At 36.0% G+C, this 16967-nt stretch overlaps 1 protein-coding gene across 1 annotated transcript; it reads right to left on the bottom strand.

Moving 5' to 3' along the window:
• Positions 1 to 727: 727 nt before the first annotated feature.
• On the bottom strand, positions 728 to 16708 carry LOC132284516 (TOM1-like protein 9). The gene is made up of 10 exons (XM_059786625.1): positions 16289 to 16708; positions 11996 to 12074; positions 8604 to 8702; positions 8361 to 8474; positions 8002 to 8162; positions 6238 to 6319; positions 5856 to 5941; positions 2990 to 3178; positions 1842 to 2299; positions 728 to 1558 (listed from the first exon to the last, which is right to left on the bottom strand). Exons 1-10 carry the CDS (start codon positions 16387 to 16389, stop codon positions 948 to 950), a joined length of 1980 nt encoding a protein of 659 aa, XP_059642608.1. The 5' UTR covers positions 16390 to 16708; the 3' UTR covers positions 728 to 947.
• Between the last annotated feature and the right edge of the window lie 259 nt (positions 16709 to 16967).

The raw sequence follows: 16967 nt of genomic DNA, 5'->3' as shown, positions 1-16967 counted from the left end.
AAAAGTGTTGATTATCAAAAAAAACAAAAACCAAAAGAATAATATCATAAATCACTGTTGCCAATTAAAACACAGTGATAGTTTCTTCAAGTGGTTTTTCATAGGCTTAAAAAATTAGAAAGTACATTCAAGTTTCAACACTGGAGGACTATCGAAAGGCAATACCACGAACAGGCTACTGTTCTTTTTAGGCTCAAAATTTAGTGTACAGTCTAAATATTAGATTTTAAGGGGTTTAAAAACAAACTGTTGCTTTTTTTCCTAGTTCAACTGTCAAGGTGTGGTGTTTGGTATATTTCAAAGTTTAACTGCATTCTGATGATCTTTTGATAAATTACAAAGTTTTCTGAGGTTCTGATAATCTTGCATACAAATGCAGAAGAGCTGGGAAATATATAATGAAAGCCGTAGTGTTTTAGAAAGAAAAAAAATTGCCTTGAAATGGAATGAAACTTGAATCTCTGTTTGATGCTGTCAGCCATCTTCACAAAAACAATGGAACTGAGCCAGATTTTCTTTATAAGCTAAGCAACGCTACAGAGCCCAAGAGGAAAAACTTTGCAAAGAAGAATTTTAAGACAACAACTAACAACATTTCTGAGTCTGCAGATTAACACATGATGCGAAGCACTGTTAAATTCTCAAAGAGAGCTCGGCTACATACTGATTTTCTAGCATGCCAAACAGCAACAAAATGAACATGCGGTTCCAAGAGAGACTTTGAACAGAAGCAAAACAAAATCTTATAAATTCGACCTAAGGCCAAATAAGTCTTCAAATCGACTCTTTTTTCTACAATGTATGTACATAATTCAATGCAAAAAACAAGCAGCACAACCACTGGGCTAAAAGTGAATATATGTATGATGAAAACCTGGAGAAAGAAAAACAGAAAAAGAAGAAAGCAAGTGCGTAAACAGGAAAATGAGTGAAAAACAGTATCTATTTCACATGCTTCCAGCTCTGCCAGGAGTTGTTTTTGTTTGCTTAAGTTTTGCAATGTCGACAAGATCTCCAAATAGCTTATCCTCTGGTTTTGAGGGCTTTCCAGGAGGCACATAGGACAGAGCAGAAGCCTGGTAGGAAGAATTCCCAAAGGCATTGTCATCCCTAACGGATAGCCCAGACATTCTCTGGTTGAGGAACTGAGCATTTTGTTGCTGACCATAGCCATAGCCCATCATTTGGTTGTTATACATCTGTTGAGCATGCATAAAAGCAATTTGACCAGATTGCATTTGCTGTGGGTACATGCCCATTGATTGCCCTCCCTGGATTAGTTGAGGATGCATGCCTACCATTGGATTGCTCTGAACAGCAGGGTTATTGCTAGCTGACAAATGGCCGCCTGTGATAGGTTGTACATACATTCCCACCACCTGACCATTTCCCATAGCCTGAGATCCGGGATGTAAACCATTCAGCATTGGCTGGGAGTGCGTGACAACCACCTGAGTGACCTGCATTGGTTGAGGGAATTGAGTACCAGCTAGTTGACTATTGTCAGTTGGCTGAGCTTCCCAGGGTGGTGGTGGTAGTGACCCACTGCTTTGAGCACCTGCCAAACATCCAGTAAACATCAAATAAATTCTAAATGCAACATAATAGGGCAAATCCTCTACATTTAAATTCTCTGCAAGTCACGCACTGCCCAAAGGCCCCTCCTAATAACTGTAGGTCAGTTTGGTGAAAATAACCGGGGAGGTACGTAACCAGAGCATTTTCACATGAATGACTAAATTTCTGTGGCCCCTACTACACTGACTTGCACTAAAGGATTTCTGCCCACAACATTGAATAACCACAACAAAAAAAGCACATAGGGTAAATTAGAAGTGCACCATAGACCGGCGACGGTGGCTGCTGGTGAGCTATCTGGCCATTCCAAGCAGGATTAGCGCCTTGTGTGTATAGTGACTGCTCATGTTGAGGTAGCATCATGTTTGGGACACTTCCATTTGTATAAAATGAGGGTTGCAGAGATTGAAAATTTGACTGTTGCTGATATTGTGGTGTCGAAGGGTATGCTTGTCCAACTGGAGAGCCAGACTGAGTATTGTTACTCTGTGAAAACATATCTACAAGAGCAAGGGCATTCTGTTGAGATGCAGGACTGGCAGTCTGGGGTTCTCCCATGGGAACAATAGCTAGCGAATTCTCTGCCATTGGTGAGTTAAAGTCATCTCCACTCAGAAGGTCTATCTTAGGATAGACCTTTATTGGAGTTATTGCTTGACCATTAGTTGCAGGAGGAGCAGTGAGCAATAACTGTGTCCCTGCACCTGCACTGGATGTAGATCTGTAGAAAAATCCAGAGGTGCAACTTAGACTAACCAGTGACTGCATAAAGGATTTAAATTTCATTATAATTTTCACACCAGGTTCAATTTTAAAATCAATATACAAAATCTCAATATCCACATGCAGAAAAAATGAGCAGTCTAAATTAAAACAAGAAAATATCAACATAGAAGTGATTTATATTTTAAATGCATAGCACCAAAACCAGATTTGGAAACTTTATTCTATGTTAAGAAGAAACTAGAGCAAATGATAGGCCTAGTAATAATGAAGTACCACAATCAAATGCATAAATTAACCAAAGTTCACAGCTAAAACTTGATAAGGCCATTTAATGCTGTGGAACTTCTAATTAGCCAAAATTCTTCTTGGCGCGTTGCAAGGATAGTTCTTAAATGAAGTAATATATCAAACCAAATTAATATTACATGAAAAATTTATTGAGAACATCACCAAAATCAGGCCAACTTAAATCCATTCTCATCACTTTATGATGCGAGTACCCGATCACAATCAGCAAAATTAACCCCCATAAATATGAGCTTGGATTTAACTATGCAAAATACTAAACCTAGACAAAAGACGCCTCAATTCACAATTTCAAAAGGCCAGCTAAAATAGTAATCCAACATTTTCAAGGCTTTGGCTACTGCAAAGGAAGGAAAACAATTCACATAAACTAAATTACCCCTTATCCCGCTGTTTGCTGTCTCCCGTATCAATTAGAGGAGCATCAACAACAACCAGTGCTCGAGTGGGTTCAGGCTCCGGTTTCTGTTTTTGAACAGGAGTTCCTGAAGCAATGGCTTCATGCTTGGCTAGTAGACGCTGCAAGTCATCATTCAGTAACAATCCTTGACATAGGAGTGATTCATCCCTACAGGAAGTAAAAAAATAAATGTATTAATATAATTAAAAGTTAGAGTTAGCTCACAGAGGAAATCCTTGAAAAAAGCAACAAAAGAACAGTGGCTTGTCTAAATAGTTCCCACCTAAGTAAATACAGATAAACCACCAATTGTTTAACATAAAAGAACAACACATCAGTCATACAAATGCTAGCCATCGTGGTCAACCTCAGATGCGTGAAAAAGAGGACGATGAAAAGAATAAGACTCTCAGCATTACAGGTATTACTCTTTTAACCCTGATGCTACTTGTTTTGACCATAAAATATTTAAATTGGAAATTATCCTATCAGGTTCATACAACTCAGGTCAACAAATTTCATATATCAAAACTCAAGTCTGTAACTTTTGGTTTTTAATTTTTAGATTAGTTAGAAATTTCAAAAGTTAGTTAGATTTAGTTGTTACCTCTTGCTCATGATTAAAGAAGGAATAAAAGTAACTTAACACCAAGGATAAAAGCGTATTCTTCTACACCAAGGGCATAATAGTAATTTAACACTTCAATGCACTCACCAAAATTAAGGTTCACGCATTCATTCATTAAGATTCATAATTATACATTATTTGACTTTATTCAGAAAATCCTAATTGATTTGCATACAAGAGTGTTTTGGAAACTACCCTTCTAGAAATTTTTTAAGTTCAAATCGGCAACTTGATTCGATTGACCAATGGAGCTTTTAATCAAAGGATACACGATCTGGTTCGATGGACCAGTTCCTCAATCGATCTATCTGTTCAGAAATTCAGTTTTCTGTCCAAATTAATACATTGAAAACCCTACTCTCTATTTACTACTCAAGGGCAGATTACATACACTAATCTAGAGAATACAAATACCATACTTTTTGAGTTCTAGAGTGCATCTACATTTTTCTTTTTACATTCATCATCTGCATTAATTGGTTAGTGTAATTTAAGTGTTTGACATCTATTGATGCAGAATTAATCTGAAGAGTTCGGAACTAACTTCAACCTATTCATCAGAGATTGATTTGGACGACTCGTGGTTGAGACTGAATCAATGGTTGGAGAAGCAGATTTGTGGAGCGAAATTAGGTGATAAGTGAATTGTGTGTTGAGAGACTCGTGGAAAGTTTGGTGGATTGATCTGTGTCAAGAGGTAACTAGGGTGGGTTTTCTAGAATTTGGGGTACTGTTAACCTCGGTGTAACATCTCTGTCATAGTGGGCTCAATTTGCTTGGACTAACATATTGGGTTTTCCACATAAAAGATCTCTGTCTGCATATTTTTACGCTTTACTGCATTCAGGCAACTTGACCATCCAGATCATCTAGTCCAAAAGCCTTTATAGTCCTCAATGAAAATCAGAAACACAGACCTTCACATAGACAAGTAAGACCTACTGGGAAAAAAATATACACAAGTGAGCAGGTACGCATGAGAAAGAGAGAGAGAGAGCATGCGCATTAAATAGTTTTAAGGATATGAATCTATCAATGGAACAGCTCTCACCATTCGCCAATCAACTTATTAGCTAGAGAACTGCTAGACATCTATACTCCCCATATATTTAACTTTCCTCTCCATAACCCCTTTCTCTCATATAAAGCTAGTGAAACTCCATCCTGTTAAATACACCATCTCCCAAAACCCTCCAATTCAAACAATGTTTCTCTATTTCTATCAACTTGTCTCTCCCTAAAGTTTCAATCCTTTGTGATGAGCAAAGAGCAATCTTTTATCCTCAAAATAAAGAACAAAAAATAAATAATAATTCAAAAGACCATGCAAGAAATATTAATAATCCAATTACACTCTAAGAAAGTAGTTTTCGATAGTCTGGCAAGTTCAGCCATATGGAGTGGCATACTGTGGGATAGGAATTTTAAAAACTCAAGGTTTACTTTTCCAGTGTGCTTCATAAAACTGCCTTGGAAATTTTGATCAAGAAAACTGGAAAAGTGGTAGCCGTATCCAAATGGTTCAACCATCCCACTGCTTCTCTTGAGAACAACCATAAAAAATGCCAATTCAGAGTAGCATAGGCCAATATATCAGACTCAGATAAATACAATGCAAACTGTTCAGCAGTTATCTCAGAAGATATTTGGTCAGCAATCCTAGATTTTAAGAATAGTGAGAATCAGAATACTTAAACTAAAATACGGGACAGACGCACACATTTGGCCAAAATGGGAACTTCAACGTTTGAACAACTTCTCTTTTTCATTTTTCTAGTTTTGGATGGAGATGAAGTTGAAGGGATGCCTAGGCCCATTTATGAAGACATAATCTGAAGGTATGGAAAGATGAAGATTCGAAAGCCAGTCTGCGCACTGTTAGCCTGCCCCACCCTGGAACACTTAAAGGCCACTTCTAACCCATGATTGGTTTTTAGGCTTTGGTTGTTCAATGGTTGTATACTTAATTCTACAGCTGTTTGTCTCAGAAGGCTGCCTTATCCTTCATGCCTTTGCTTCACCCCATTGCGCCTCCATCAATTGGCAATAGAATTTGTTTTTTTGTCCCATCAAACAAAGAAGGGGAAAAGAGAGTAAAGGGTAGACTTCAGACAAGCATTGACCGATCCAAAAAAAAAAAAAAAAAGAATTAACAGAAGCACTGAAAGCAGTCATACAAATAGACTAGTGCGTAGTGAAAGTGATACAAGGCCTTACGCAGTCGAGTTAACAAGGTGTACCACTCTTCGCTTGTACGTACGGCATTGTTCCACCAAGTCAACGATAACTTCCTGTCTAAGCCCCTGCCAAGTGGTAATATGATAACAAGAAGATACAAGACCATTTTTAAGAATTAATAAGTGCAAAAAAAAATCTGTGGAAAAAGAATAAAAAATCTAAGAAGGTACATGAATTTTTAGAAACTAATTCGAGCCCATAATTAAGAGAACAATATACCCATGCCCCACCAAGTCAAAGTTACCCAATTTCACTTCCATTAGTGGCTTAATTATATACCAACTTTACAAACATCTCAATACATGAAAGTCTTATTAAAGAAAAGAATTCCACGTCTCCTTCACAGCAATTAAAAATATACCTCCTTGTTCCCGGGATCCAGTGCATTCAGCATTTCTGCGAGGACATCCATTATACCACGTGCATTCTGAATCTCTGTCAAACTAGAAGAGGAAATATCAATTAAATCCAAGGATACAGAACTAGAAATAACAAAATAAAACTTGGTAAAGATGAATAGAAAATTTAAAGCATCCAACAGCAACATGTGTAGTTTACGCTGATTAGTGATTCCAATCTTATTTTCTCAAATCAACTAAGTGCACCATGACAAACATTTACACCGTTAATATAAAAACAACAAATTTATTCAACACTAGAGATTCAGGTCCCGTGCATTGGAATAACTAGCCTTCCTGTGCAAAATTTCTTGGAGAATCACCATTGATGGAGTGGATTACAACTAGAACAAATAATAAATGTGGCAATTTGTAACAAATGCACAGAAGTGAAATGCTGATGTTAGAAGCCGGATAACCTCCTTAAATCAATGAATTAAAAGATCCAAGAATTATCTAGTTAAGTCTGGCACTGATGAAACCAACCAGTAGAACCACTTAGGAGAATTTCCCAGTGTTCCGCAATGGAAGGGATGGATGACTAGAGGGAAAGAAAAAAAAAAAAAAAAAAAAAAAAATCACTTAAATTATGTGAGACTTGGGGGGTGCACATGCTATTTACATTTTCTTTCCAGCGTCAAGTGTTTCCTTCTACAAAATTTGATTATTGCTAACTTCTCAAATTTTTAAACAAATTCTCTAATATATTGACAGGTGTCAATTTTTAAAAAAAAAAAATTGAAGAAAAACATAAGGATAATATAACAAACCAAAACTGATTATCAGAATATCAAGCGAGGACAAGAAATTCATACTGATGGATAGCCTGTGCTCATTCCCCACTTTATAATTTATTTGCATGACAAATAACTTTATTTATCCTATTAATAAATTATGTTCATTCAACTTGATCACTTTTTCTTTCCACGAAAACTTTAAGATTATGTTGTACAAAAAAATTTAGCAGGAGTCCCGCATTGTCACAATTTCCCTCAATTCATTAAGGCATCAGAAAGCTTCTATATAAGAACAATTCATTAACAAGAAGAATGCCTTCATGTAGCAGAACTGAGAATGTTAGGATGGATGGGTGAGTTAATAGAAGAGATGAGGCCACTAATGAAAGTGTCAGAGATAAATTAGGTGTGGCACCCATTAGTAAGAAAATTAGAGAAAGTAGGCTTAGATGGTTTGGAGACTTACATCAGAGAGTCAGAGACCTAGTGATGCGCCGGTTAAACAAGGAAGACTAGTTGTAATATGGGATGAGATTTTTAAAACGACTTTAAAAAGTTAAATATAGTAGGTGAAATGGCCTGTAATAGAAAAGATTGGAGAGAGAGAATTCATGTGGCTAACCCCATTCATATGGGATTAAGGTAAGGAGGAGGATGATGAAAGCTGCTATGTAAAATCAATCTCCTTACAATCTAATTTTGTGTTACTCCATACCAGATAAACAGAAATAACAATATAATGGACTGTAAGTATTACAAACACACCACTACAATACCTCAATCAAACAAATTAGATGCAGGTAAGCATATAGTTTCATAGAGACTCTTCAAACTAGCTTAAGGAGAATTCAGTATTAGCTTCATTTACCAAGTAACTGGATCAAGAAGTCAAAAGCTACCACTAAGATAGAAGCAACAACTTGCAAAAAAAAAAAAAAAGAAAAAAAAGCTATACTGACAGATTGGATCAAAAGTAGCTAATCAGTGCACCTCAAAGATGGAACCTCAGCCTCTGCGGATGACTCGGCTGCTTCTTGCTGATATTCTGGAGTACGAAGATTTTGTGGGTATGATGTCAGAGGCTGTGTTTGCAGGGGTGTGAATACGGGTGCAGAACTTTCAGATCTCTGAGGGAAAACTGCCCCAGCACGCTGAACAAACAAGTAACGTGACTTGATGTAACAAAAATGACTTTATCATAGAGGCATTACTTCTATCAAGAATGGAAATGACAAAACATAAAATCACACAGAAAATGTTACATAAAAATTGACAACCAGATGGCATATAGTTTCTTAATTAATTATTTTCTTCTCAAATCTGAAAAGTACTTAAATGACCTAACATACCAATAACTCCTGGTATGCTGCAAAGTATTGTGTGTATTTTGCCCTTGGTCCCCCAAAAGCTTCTTGCCAAGTATCAATTAGAATCAATATCTTCTCTTTGACGTGAAAGTCAGGCTACAACCATAAAAGAATAACATATACCACAAACATTAATGATCAAAAATACAAGGGAGTAAATTACCCGGAAAATATATATATATATATATATAAGGGATCAACCAATTGTTCAATTAATATTCTGACCTTCTTCTTCACTATTTTCACCATCTCATGAAGCACTTCTCTCTCTGCTACATGCATATGGACAATGTCCCCACAATTCTTTATGATGGTCTCCAGTAGCTAACATATGGGACACATACCAAGTAATACCAATTAAGTCTTCTGTAAGAAAGTTGTGATAATGGCAAGAAAATGTTGCACTACTTTCAATGAAATCTGGAACCAGATCAATCAAACTTTCAACATATCATTAGTTTCATTTATAGAACGACTTTGAATCATTAAAGTTTTAAATTGATTAAAAGAACAAGCTACTTCACAGCCACAGGATCCTAAGAAATAATCTCAATTATATTCTTGGTGAGCCTTAGTAGAACTCTAGGAAGAATCCGTGTCCGACACGACACAGACACGCATCGGACACGGACACGCGTCGGACACGCCCCGACACGTGTTGGACACACCAAAAAACGTGTCTGGAAATTTTTTTTTTTTTTTTTTATTTTCGGACATAGCTCAGACACGGCAGGGACACTCCGCGCGTCTGGAAATTTTTTATTTTTTTTTTTGAATGCTGATATGTTCTGTTTTTTGTTTTGTACTACCCTTTTGGTATTGTAAAGGTTAAAAGTGCTAGGTCAAATGATGGATGGGAATAGATGATAGTACATTGACTTGTTTTTGTATCTTTTTTGGGGACTAGCCTTTAGGTTTTGTGAATGTTAAGTGCTAATGGTAAAGTCCTGAATGTTAAACAATCATGAATGTTAATAGTCCTTTCTGTCTATGCTTTTGTATTTGGAGTAAAGTTGCAATGATGATTAAATGATACTAGTTATTATTCTAATATCTTGTTTTTTATTTGGTTTTATAACTCTACAACATTGTTCTTTTATAGTTTATTAGTTATGATTTGTGTTTTTTTTTCATTGTGAGGTTGATGAAAAATAGTAACACTCAGTAATTTTTAAAGTACTACATCATATAAATATATACTATTTGCCATGTCCGTGTCCTAATTTTTTTCGATTTGCCGTGTCGCCGTGTCCATGTCGTGTCGTATCCGTATCCCGTATCCGTGTCCGTGCTTCTTAGGTGGAACTACATGGGGAACATAAATAAAGACAATTTTTTTTATACCAATCACCATATCAGGTCCCATAATATGGAGATACCAACAGAAATATCTAAGATCAAAATGGTTTGCAAGAAATGATAAAAGCACTAAAACATGAGACTTCCAAAAAAACATTACAGTACACTAAGTGATGAAATCATAACCAGAATATTGCAAAATAAAAGAATAGATACCAAGTATGCAATATATTTTTCTTTTTTGTGAACAAGAAACAGGTTATCGGTGGTGTAATTATTAAATATAAAATAGAGTACAATATTCAGATGCCTGTCAATTACAAGCATTATATGGACTTGTACATTGTAGTTGTGAAGTGCCATGCTTATGAAGGTCATATGTATCATAATAACTTTTTAATCTTATAAAAAATGACCTCTGTGTCTTCAAAAATTCATTAAAAACAAAATACTTTGAATTTGGTTATGAGATTTACACATTCAGAAACTAGACTCAGCCAGCTTTCCAACAATATATTATATTCCTAATTTAAAGTCTGTTGGACCCCTCGATGAAGCATCCGAACTCAGGATACGTGCAATCAGGTTCAGCAAAAAAGGTCGATCAATCAAACATGAATGTCGATCAAAGTTACTCCAGAATAGCTCGATCAATCGAGGAAAATCCAGTAGGCGGCGATCAATTGAACAGATGCCCAGAGTCCAAAAAGGTTTCCAAACTTTCCAAAACATTCCTGATCAGTTTCTAATCACTCCAACACTATAAAAAAGTGCTCAATGTTCTTTAAACATAAGCATAACATAAGATTCACAACTACACAATTGTGAGAAATTAAGAGCTCTATTTTCAATCACGAGTGAGGTTCTTCATAAAATACCCCATATCATTGTGTGGTTTGAGTTTTAAAGCAAGGAACTTCGTTGAATACTTGAAGATTATCAACCACAACATCTACACATCAAAGAATTGGACGAAAAGTGGTTTGAGTCTAAATCACTCATTCGAGAAGCAAAATCATGAGGACCGAAGAGTATTGACAACGAGCAGATGGATAACCTGAACACTTCCAGAAAAAGTTTTTGTCATCAGTGTTAGGGAGGAAATTAGGAGCTTCTAGAGTTTTAAAAACTTTTAACAGGTTGTAAACTTCCTTTCTCAAAGTGGATTCAATTTGCATGGACTAGGTCCCGTGATTTTTTCTCGTTGGGGTTTTTCACGTAAAAATCGTGTGTTATTGTGTGGTTGCATGATTTAAATATTTCTGCTCTTTATACTTAACTCAATTATACTGTTGCATTCTAAAATATAATTGTGATAATTTAAAAATAAATTATTGTTACTTAAAATTGGAGAAGATCGATTCACCCCCTACACCCTAAATATGTTTTGGGCTATGTTACCTGGACTCGGGTAAGTGTGCCAGGTATGGGTAGGTATCCACACGTCGGATATACCAAATCTCTAGCACATAGACAGTGCCAAATATTCATATTTGTTAACATTTTTATTTTATTTTTTAGAATAAAATAATGTCTTTAAGTAACATGGTGTCTAATATAAGCAATTTCATTCATTTTAAAGCAATAATATAATAAAAATGAATTATTGGATGTGTTTTTTTAGGTGCATATCCAACCAAAAGTGGCGAACGCATGTCCGAGTATTGTTTTTCCGACACAGGTACGTCACCTACTTTTGAAGAGTCCATGTAATATAGGTTTTGGGCCTTGCACTAAGTCTTGTATCATAGTCTTGGATAACAATCTTACATTTTATCAATAAGAAAAATGCAATTAATATAGGTGACAGACAAAATTTAAATTCATTTACACTTCTTCCATACAATAAGTCTAAAAGAATCAATGTAGCACAGTCAGATGAACAAAAAAATTTAATGAAAAAAGAAAAAGCAAAATGCAATAAATTCCTAAATGAAAAAATAATAATAATAAATAAATAAAATAAAATAAAAAAATAAAAAGAAAAAGAAAAATTAGACTGGCCTAACCAAGATGTTATTATAGCCAAATCTGACATTTGACCATCATCACCAACCGAAATCGAAAAATAGTTTATGGATGCAAACAGAGCAACAAAAGATTGAGTAAGCTTTACAATACACTCATGCACACTAGTATTGCAAGGATTAACCCTTTCTGGAAATAAAAGAAAAAAGGAAAGACGGAATTATAAAGTATACATGAACCTAATAAAGATGAAGACAATGTGGATATCACAAAGTGGAAAGACAGTGGAAAATGTAAACAAAGAACCAAATCCATATAATCGAAAAGCATTCAGTCTTTTTGAAGCTTACTGTGAGGGCGAGAAGTTGAACTTTAGGATTCTTACTTCCAAGGCGCTTTTTTATTCCTTTTACAACGTCCTTCACTTGTCTGGCAAAACAATCCCAAATTAGTGATACCCAACACATGAAAATTGATCCAACTAACACAGATCAAAATTTCCCCTAGTAAGGAAGAAAATGATGAAGAGCAAACACAAACACTTGAAATACATAGAAATGTACTTATCAAAAAAAAAAAATACACAGAAATGTTGTTGCTGTAGTGTTATAAAGCAAGTTCTCCCATAAGTCATAACAGAAGATGAAAGCGAGAGTTGTTCTCATAGGTACTACTATTGGGTTTGGCAGCACTGCACTCATCTCGGTCTCTTGCCCTGATTACAACAGAGCACAAACCTCACCATCAGCTGATCTCAGGGTTTACAACAAGCAGGGAACATATATATGCAACACTTCTCAATTGGGTGACTCGAATAAGACATAAGGTAAACCAGCCAATTAATGGATTTCAGGTTTATACCGAGCAGGAGATGTAATCTAACAGAGGGAAAAGGAAAGTATTTGACAGGCTACTAAAATACATAAATCATTTTGAAATTATATTAATGCGAGGGGCACTCTCAAATCCCATACATTCCCTAAAATTTCCTATGATATTTGACCAAGAAATTCATATCAACGAGAGGTCAAATCAAATCGAAGCACAAGATTCTATCAAAGAATTATAAGGTTTTAACAATGTTGAAATATATAAATACTTCTATATAATCATGGAGCAAAATCCTCCACCAATCACGGTGAACCAGTCAATTTCCTTCCAACTATATAACGGTGGAGCAAAATCCTCCATCAATCAAAGTGCCTCATTTGACTATTGTACACCTTCCATATATTCTTATCTTTACCAACCCTATATATAGGCTCTTTGTACTCAAGCAATATAAAGATCTGAATAATAAAAATTGTAGCTCTTAGTTGCTCTTTGTCCAGGGATGTAGGCCTTAGTGCCGAACCATGTGAATCTCTGTCTTTTCTCTCTTCCCTTTTCTTATTTGCATTTCTTATTTCCGCATCCAAATTTAACATAGTATCAGAGCTAGGTTGTTTTTGTAATCCCATCTAGAATTTGAGGGGGAGTATTGGAATTATTATAATGGAGCATATTCTCTGTCTTCACATACCTTTCCCGGCGTAGTTCCAGTCAATTCCCGGCGAGTTCTGGTTAGTTTTTCCGGCATAGTTCCAGTCCGTTTTTCGGATGGTTCAGCACCTCGGCATTCCCCGATGTTGTTCCGGCCCATTTCCCAACTTAGTTCCGGTCATTTCCCGGCTTAGTTCTGGCCATTTCTCGGCGTTGTTCCTGTCTTTTCCCGGCTTAGTTTCGGCCATTTCCTGGCGTTGTTCCGGCTTTTCCCCTCTTTGTTCCTGCCATTTTCCCCGGCGAATTCCAATTTATTTTCCCTGGCAAGAGTCAATTTCCTGGCTTTGTTCCGGGCACCTTCTCATCATCTTTCAAGGCATTTCTTTGGAAAGTTGGACATTCATGATATTCATGCTCCAACTTGAGGGTGAGTGTTGAAATATATAAATATTTCTATATAATCGTGGAGCAAAATCATCCCCCAATCACGGTGATCCGATCAATTTCCTTCCAACTATATATATATATCTATATAACGGTAGAGCAAAATCCTCCACCAATCACGATGCCTCATTTGACTATTGTACACCTTCCATATATTTTTATCTTTACCATGCCTATATATAGGCCTTTGTACTAAAGCAATATACAGATCTGAATAATAAAAATGTAGTCCTTAGTGGCTCTTTGTCCATGGATGTAGGCCTTAGTGCCGAATTATGTAAATCTCGGTGTTTTCTCTCTTCCCTTTTCCTATTTGCATTTCTTATTTCCGCATCCAAATTTAACAAACAACTATGTCTACAATGAACTGAGGATAGGACAAGCATTTAAGCTGTAAATGCATAAAATCTCTTTAAACTCTAAAGAAAGACGGCTTTAATAGATTTTCTTAGTGAGTAAGAATATACTCCAAAAGAAAGGGAAAAGTACACTTACCTCCCCTATGGTTTGTCAATATTACAAGGACCTCCCCTCTTGGTGTCAATATAACACTAACCTTCCTTAAGGTCGTGATGTTTGTAATGGAGTCCCACTTACCCTAACGCAGCCTGACGGACACAAACGGAATCTACTGACGTAAGCAGACGAAAATTATTAGAAGCCCAGTTTTGCCCTTTTGATGCTTGAAAAGACATCTATACCCTTGTTGACCAATTTAAAATTATGTGTCTAACCTTCTTTTATTAACTCAAATGTACCACAATACCCTTTACTCATATATATGTGCGTGTATGCATATATCAGTTTGGATAGACTCACTACACACATTCAATCCACCTCCCTATCTCTCATTCTGTAATTAAACTTCCTCAAAGTCACTTATCAAAAAAAAAAAAAATTAAACTTCCTCAAAGTCTGTGACCTAAACTCAAGATTTAGCCAAATTGTATTTCCATGATTAGACTGTCGTAACAGTCTCCGCAAGCAGTCAAGCGACTATGAGAAGGCAGGAGAAGTGTCTTCTCTCAAGTTCACATTGCCTTGGAGCCAAAGAGTTAAAACTTCTATAGGTGGTTGATGGTAAAAGTAATATGCATAAGTAGGAGGGCGAGTATTGAATGAAGCATGATAATCATGAAAACATTCACTAGAGTGTGAGAACAGGTATGCACTGGAATGACAGAATGCTACAATTTTGGATTTGCAAGGGAGTTATACTGAACTATAAGAATGGATATATGTTAGAAAATGAAAGCTATACTAGAGTAAAGCAAGATACTAAGCCAGAGAGAGAAACTAATTTAAAGTTACATCCAAGGAAGAGAGCTAAGGATAAAAAAAATTTAAATTTTTATTTTAAAAAAGTGGGGAAGCTTCATATGCTGGTATGGGAGACACCTCTTGGAAGAGAAATTTTCTATATAGGGAATGAAGTTGGAGAGGATGGACTTTCATTCTCCATCCAAATATAGCCACAGGTCCATTTGCTTGTAGAATTTATCTTACGTGGTGTATCATGCCTCTTTTTTCAATAAGTAAATCAGAATTCCTTGATTAAAGAAACATTAAAGGGACACAAGGTCCTTTTGCCCAACTAGTCCCATTATCCCGTACTTGTGGGTCCCTGAAATTTATGCAATTGATATATATTCAAGCATCAAATGTAAGTATGATACACTTTCTCTCCAAGTGGCTATTCACAGTAATAATATACATATATGCCTACCATTAGTCCTTCTATCACAAAACGGGTACCTCACAGCGAAAGAAACAAAATATAAGGGACCAATATGATCCCCAGTAAGAATTCACCCTGCTAATATTGCTGAAGTAGAGTAGCTGAATTGGAATGGCCAAAGTTGGGTGCAAAAGTTTATCTCTATCGATGGGTTTTGCATGCAAATTTGGAGGAAGTTAATTTGATCAAAGTTGAGACAACTAATGTTGAGAACAAAATGGGGATGCTGAATGTTGAGAACAAAATTGAGTGCAAACAGTAGGTAATCCAAATTTATATACTTAAAAATAATCAGTAAATGCATAACTCAAATTCTTAAACTTACAAGCTACACTACTGTAGCTTCCTCAAATTAAGGATTAACTAAGAACCTAATTATTCAATAATAATCACTCAATTCGCAACATCCTTCCTTCCACATAACTTGGCATGGGACGTAAAATTTTTCCTTATTTCTCCAACAATCAAGCAATTGGGAAGATGATAAAAAATGATGAAACCACCAATTTGTACATTTACTAAAAAAAATTAACAGCGTACAGCTTTCAGAAGAAAAAAAAGTTATCCGAAATCACCCAAACCCACAAATAAGCTTCCATCCAAACATTATATCAACTATCAAAAACTTCTCTTTTTTTTCTTTTTCTTTTTTCTTTTTTTTTTTTTTTTTTTGGTGACTAAAAGGGTGTCCCTACCCTCTGAGAGTAATTCCCTCCGGACACCCTGCCACGTGCTAACTTTAAAAATCCGGCGATATTTCCTGTGAGGCTGGCCAGAAGGGTAGGGAAATTGAACTTAAGACCCTTATAAGTTTAGTTCTTAACCAATTCAACCCATATCCGAACAATAATCAACCAACTTCAAAACCATCCTTCAAAAAAAAATGCAATAAAATTTAAAATTTGTAATTTTATAGCTAATAAATCACAGCAGCAATCGTACAGATACCAAACGAACATAAAGAGAGCGAAAAACGTACCCAGGGTCCTGATTGCACATGTCACAGATCTCTAAGTTCATAGCCCAATCCGGACCGATGAGCATATCGCTCGTGGCTCGTTCAACCATGGAATTCACCATATTTGCTCCAAATTTAACCAAAGAAGTGTCGGAAATGAGTCGAAAATTGACGACAGCTAAAATTTCCCGGTGAGATCACAAAGAACTCCGGCAACACTCAGGTGAGCTCAGATGAAATAAAAAAAATTAGAATCTCACAATTATATATATGCATGAACGAATAAATTTACACACACATATGTATGGAACAGTCCTAAACATATGGCTCCCTCCATCTCTTTCTCTCTCTCTACTTTACTTTCTCTCTCTAACTTCTCTCTCCTCCCCCCCTCTCTCTCTGATCGTTAGCCTAGTTTTCTCTCTAACTTCTCTCTATGAACGCGTGCCTAAAAAAATGCCGATTTTTTTAAATTTAAATAATAGAATATAATAAAGGGGATTTGCCAATTAAATAAGGACACGTGTAATTTTATATTGTATCACGAGTGTCGTACTGGGTTGTACTTCTTTTGACACCGTAGGATTGGCGGACCATTTTGATCAACGGTCAGCAATGTTCTATCATCCTCTTTTATGTTCTGTGGGCCACAATATCATGATGTCGAGCGAAATTTTTCCAAACGTGCACGAACTACTCC

This window comes from Cornus florida, unplaced genomic scaffold, assembly GCF_030987335.1.
Source record: "Cornus florida cultivar Cherokee Brave unplaced genomic scaffold, ASM3098733v1 CherokeeBrave_3.0.0_Hap2_Chr11, whole genome shotgun sequence".
Lineage (NCBI taxonomy): Eukaryota > Viridiplantae > Streptophyta > Magnoliopsida > Cornales > Cornaceae > Cornus > Cornus florida.
Note: the sequence above shows the minus strand (reverse complement) of the source record. Positions and strands in the feature narration are given on the sequence as shown.